Raw genomic sequence first — 6,017 nt, 5'->3', positions numbered from 1 at the left:
CATTAGTATTATTATCTGTAGAAAACACTATTTGCAAACTGCTGTCAGCTTAACCATTCTGCCATGGTCACTTAAGACAGGCAGGTTTATTTTAAACATTTCAAACTGCTCTCCCATGTTTATACAATACATTATAACCCTGAAAAATCAAAGTATTTAAAATTATTATCTGCCATCTCTTTCCTGAGCTGTATATCTCAGGCTTTTGACTAGATATTTCTGCTCCCCGCTGTCAATGGTATCTTTCAACTCAGAGTTCTGCAACTGGGGATAAAAGGCTTCAACAAGGAAGTGGAAAGTGACTGACTTTTCTAGAATGGATAGGTTTAGATAAGTGTAGAGAGCTGTCTCTAAAATCTGCATGGGAGTAGGGTCTAAGTCATGCTATAGAGGCACAAAGAAGGCTAAATAGGGTCTTCACTGACTTTTCTAGAATGGATAGGTTTAGATAAGTGTAGAGAGCTGTCTCTAAAATTTGCATGGGAGTAGGGTCTAAGTCATGCTATAGAGGCACAAAGAAGGCTAAATAGGGTCTTCAGTGACGTGTTTGAACTCAGCACAATATGCAGAATAAATTGCTATAGGTACTGGAGTTGGGCAGAAATAAAACAGAAGTCAGTGTTAAAGACAGAAATTTTAATCATGCATGTAATGGAATAGATGGGAAAAATGGAATTTCGAAAACATGCCAGGAGGCTACAGGAGTAAACCAAACATGAGCTAATGACGGTCATACAAACATGGATACAGGATTAACTTGCCTGACCCACTAATGGCCGTAATACGAGCAACTCTCTGAGAGTTACAAACAGGAAAAAGAATTAAAAAATGAAAACAAAACAAAAAAGAACTACCCAATGGCATAAACTCTTAAATGAAAACAAGATCCATAACTCAAACCTTTGTTGGTGACTGGTCAGGGATGCAGTTTATCCTTTCCGATTCATTTACCACTTGGCACTCAGCAGAATCAGGGGTGGTACTTGTTGTTCCAGATTCTGGGGTACTAGTTGTCCCAGACTCTGGGGCTATCCCAAAAGCAAACATAAAATGACCATCAGACGGATTTAATATCATAGGAATTCACTAGCCTCATAGTTCTCAACACCTCCGGTTATATTAACTCCACTACTGATTGGGCTTCACTCTGATGTACTCGAAATTTATGCATTCACCTTATAAAACCTCATTTTGTTCCTGCTGACTGTACTTACTTCTATGCACACCTGCATCATCTCCTCTTACCGTCCAGTCTCTCCCCTACAAGATGATGTGTACAAGAGCAAGGATTCAACCATTAGATTAGAAGCTCATGAAAGTGGGAACCAACTTTCCATTAGTCTCAGGATCAGCAAACTACGGCTTTCAGGCCAAATCAGGTCAAAGCCTGTTTTTTAAGTAAAGTGTTGCTGGAACATAGCCATACCTATTTGTGTATCGTTGCTTTTGTATTACAACAGCAATATTGAGTAGTTAAGACAGACCGCATGACCCACAAAATCTGAAATATTTACTATCTAGCCTTTTACAGAAAAGTCTGCAGATCTCTGCTCTGGTCCTTTACTTCCACCTCCGGCAGCTGGTACACACAGAACACGTGAATACAAGCGCTATCCTAATCAGTAGCCGCAACCCTGCCAACCCCCTGGACAAAGAACACTTCTGAGCAATAGCATTCTTCTGTAAATTAAAGTCTCACATGACAAAAAATATAAAGGAAGCCCAACAATCTAGAAAGTGGCAGCTAGAGCCTACTCAAGGGGTTAGAGAACCTTGATTTCAAATTTAAAGATCAGAAAAATAGAAAAGGCACTTTTATTGCATTCTGTAAGAAAATGAGCTTTCTTTAAGGCACTCCACGATAAATTCATAATGATGCTGAGACAAAACAATGAGGCTTTTAATTAGCTTTCTTTTAATTGGGGTTTCTAATTTTAAAGCAGTGGATTAAACAAACTCCATATATGTGCCAGTTTCTGCATAGGGGTTTTAGTTCCATCTTCAGAATCACAGAATTTTAAGAATGGAACAACTTTGTTCCCACGAAAGTGGAAATTGCTGAGGCTGGGGATGGGAAAGAGAGCAAAGGTTTCCCTGTAGCCACAGGCTGGCCCATCACTGCCTGGTCCACCTAAGAAGTTGTTCCTAGATGCTTCAGATGAGTAATCAGCACAATCCAGCTCTTCCTCAGGGATAAAACAATTCAATAAACTTTTAATAAAATAACTCAGGTTGTTTTTTCTTTTTTAAAGGACCAAACTGTGGCCTAAAATACTTTAATTTATCATATATATCTGACTACTTTTCACATAGGGTTTTTGTCAATTATCAGAATTAGAATGGTTATGAACAGAATTTAAATGAATCAGTAAAACTTGGCAAATATATTTCAAGTGTCAATTGTGTCATCCTGTGATGCACTGATTATATTGCGAAGTGAAAGCATCAGAACTTAAACCTACAATGAGTACCTATTGAGCTGGTACAGTTTTAGTTAAGTGCTCCCCCAAACACGTACAACCTGCACACACACACACTCACACCCATGAACATGAAAGCATTACCTTCCTACCTTTGAGGAGGGTTTTGTCCGATAAGAGCAATATACAGAAGGAAAGCCCCAGAGTTACCCATTACCTTTTGATTCTGTAGAACTTTTGACTAAAAGCACAATTAGCACAACAGCAATGATAAACAACACAAGCACAAGAACGCTGAGCACAAGCTCCAAAGGAGTAAAGTTTTTCAACTTCTTTCTTGCCATCTATAAAAAAAGACAAAAAATATGTAGGTTTGAATTTTATTTAATATATGGCTAGTCAATTTATTAATGAAAAACCTCAAATGAATAGCATAACAAACTCTCATGTACTCATCATCCAAATTAAAAAATTACCAACTCATGGCCAATCTCATTTTATCTTTATTCTTACTCCTCTCCCTAACCCTGGTTTATTCTGAAGCAAATCTCAGAGTTCATATCTTTTAATCTGAAAATATTTAAGGATATTGCTGTACAAGATAAGAAATTTTATAAAAGACAAGCAAAATACTATTATCGCACCTGAAATATTTTTACAATAACTCCTTGCTGTCACCAAATATCTTGTCAATGTTGAAATTTTCTTCATTTTCTGATAAGCTTTTTATTTTTTGTTTGTTTGTTTGTTTGTTTGTTTGTTTTCCTTTTTGTCTTTTTTCGTGTCCGGCAACGGATCGCAACCCTCAGTGTCGCACCCGTACCGGACCGGGACCGGCAACGGGATCGCAACCCTCGGCGTTGCTCCCGGACCTGGCTCACTGAGCGGGAACAGGTCTGTATGTGGGATCCGAACCCTCGGCGGGAGCACCGCCGCACTTCCCAAGCGGCGCACTGTAGCAGTGCGCCACCAGGCCGGCCCATTCCTGATAAGCTTTTTATAGTTTGTTCTACTCTCCTAATGATGCAAGTAAGATTTATATGTTGTAACTGATTTATCACAAGGGTTTGTTCTGTAGATTTTTCCTGCATTTTGTTGATTACAACCCCATGAATGCTAACATGTTTCTCTACCCTCGTATTTCCTGTAAGCTTGTTAGATCCAGAGTTTTAATCAGATCCAACTTTGATTTTTTAGCAAGAATGGTGCATAGATGGTATAGCATCTTCCAGCAAGAGACACAAAATCTAGTTGATTCTCTTTTTTTGTGATGTTAACAGCATTGGTGACCATTTCCTAGATCCATCATTTTATTAAGAACTGTGAAATAGCAATACTGTAATTCTTTAATTCTTTATTTATTTATTAGAAGAAATTCTCCTACAGAGAGAAATTTTCCCTTATCTATTATTTGGTTCATAAAGGTAAAGTTAATATTGAAATGGTAGGATAAATGTTTGACTTTTTATTTACTGGTTTTCAAAATAAGGAGTTTTTTCCCTAGTATGTTCCAAAAGAGACAAATGAGTTTTTGTTTTTGTCCAACATCTTTATGAACTCATCAATTTAAACACATTTGATCTGTATTAATCCATTGATATTATTATTATTATTATTAATGCTCATATTTTTCCATCTTTGCCCAGCAGGAGCCTCTTCGAGTTGGTTCTGAGTCCTTGTTGGCATAATCCTAGTAGTCTTTGATGGGTTTTTTTGCTTTCTGACATAACATGATATCCTAGGCTCATCTTGTACATTTCCTGCCCTCACTGTGGAATCAAATATCTGTAAGAAGCCCTTGTGTATTTTAATAGCAATGCTATTTAGAAACCATAGTCTGGATAAGAGCTTGTGAAATTTAACCTAGAATTCTAGAAATGAAGGGACCTTATATCTCATCTAGTCGAGTGGTTGCCTTTTAAGGTGCCCTAAGAGGTCCTTGAGGATTTGCAATTTTAAAAAATATATACAGAAATTACATATTTATCTGTTGCTACGGTTTGAATGTATGTGTCCCTCTAAAATTCCTGTGTTAGAACTTAATACCCAATGTGGTAGTATTAAGAGGTAGAGACTTTTGCGAAGTAACTAAGTCTTGAGGGCCCTGCCCTCACAAATGGATTAGTGCTCTTATAAAAGAGGTTGAAGGAAGTACTCTAGTGGGGTTTTTTTGTTTGTTTATTTGTTTGTTTTGTCCTTTCATCCCTTCAACCATGTGAATACACAGCATTTGTCCCCACTGGAAGATGCAGTGACAAAGTGCCATCTTGGAAGCAAAGAGAGCCAGCCCTCACCAAACATCAAATCTGTTGATGCCTTAATCTTGGAATTCCCAGCCTCCAGAACTGTGAGAAATAAATGTCTGTTATTTATAAAGTACCTAGTCTGTGGTATTTTGCTATAGAAGCACAAATGGACTAAGATACCTGGGTTTGTGTTGTTTTGAACCCTAGCCAGGAATTAGAATATTTTGTCCAGAAATTTAAATCAGATGCTGAGCACCTGTCCCCTACTGAATCAGAATCTTTGGAGTTAAGACCAGGATATCTAATTTTTTAAAAACTCCACAGAAGATTCTGATATGCAACCATATTTCAGAAACAGCAACAATATTATAGGTTTGCAAGTTGTAATAAACATGCTTTATTAGGCAAAAATATTAAAAACTAATGTCCATGAGGTTAAAAAAGTAGAAATGAAACCAATAGTTAGTCCAGGTCCTTTGTTTTATAGATAATGTGAGACAGAGGTTAAGTGCCTTGCTCAAGATCACAGAGCTAGGGACTAGAACCCAAATCATCCAACCAGCTGAATATAGTTCTTGCTGCCTACAGTATCCATCCTGGCAACTTTTTGGTGGGCACCTCATGATTAGAATGCTGTGGAGCTTACCACAACTTTAATCTTGAAAAACTTACTTCAACCTATTCCTGTCGCCTTCCAACCAGCTCTTGAACTCCTCACCTCCATCATCAGATTTGATTCAAAGTACTGCATTCCTGGCCATAAAGGACTTGATACATATCAAGTGACTACTGTTAGCTGCCTTGGATTTGAATTTCCTCCTCCTCATAGCTATATTTGGCTTTCAGAACCTCCTACCACAGAAGTTTCCACATGGACGATATTCTCCCTCCATACAACCAGATATGGAGTCTTGTGATAGCCAGTTCAGTGCACTCTGCCAACCACACCACAGTATCTCTACTATGCATTAAGAATCCTACATGCTCTTAAAATACAAAACACTGAAATCAAACACATGAAGCTCATCTTGTCATGATGCTAAATTTAGATAGTATTTTCAGCCAAAATTTGACTGTTCAAAAAATGTAAATAAAGCCAGAGGCATTATACTACCTGACTTCAAATTATACTACAAAACTATAGTAACCAAAACAGCTTGGTACTGGCATAAAAACAGACACATGGACCAATGGAACAGAATAGAGAACCCAGAAATCAATTCACATACTTATAGCCAAATGATTTTTGACAAAGGCACCAAGATCATACATTGGAGAAAAGACTGCTTCTTCCATAAGTGTTGCTGAAAAAGTGGACTTCCACAGGTACAAGAATGAAAGTGGACCTGTA

At 37.7% G+C, this 6,017-nt stretch overlaps 1 protein-coding gene across 1 annotated transcript in view; it reads right to left on the bottom strand.

Moving 5' to 3' along the window:
• Nucleotides 1-2,764, bottom strand: part of MGAM (maltase-glucoamylase (alpha-glucosidase)) — a 73,474-nt gene extending 70,710 nt beyond the window's left edge. Inside the window, exons 1-2 of the mRNA XM_008582964.1 lie at nucleotides 2,638-2,764; nucleotides 901-1,028 (exon numbers count right to left, since the gene is read on the bottom strand). Coding sequence (XP_008581186.1) covers nucleotides 901-1,028; nucleotides 2,638-2,764 — 255 coding nt within the window. The remainder of the gene's footprint in view (nucleotides 1-900; nucleotides 1,029-2,637) is intronic.
• Nucleotides 2,765-6,017: the final 3,253 nt, after the last annotated feature.

Source organism: Galeopterus variegatus, unplaced genomic scaffold, assembly GCF_000696425.1.
Source record: "Galeopterus variegatus unplaced genomic scaffold, G_variegatus-3.0.2 Scaffold2774, whole genome shotgun sequence".
Classification (NCBI taxonomy): Eukaryota; Metazoa; Chordata; class Mammalia; order Dermoptera; family Cynocephalidae; genus Galeopterus; species Galeopterus variegatus.
The sequence above is the reverse complement of the archived record's forward strand: the minus strand, read 5'-3'. Positions and strand labels throughout refer to the sequence as shown.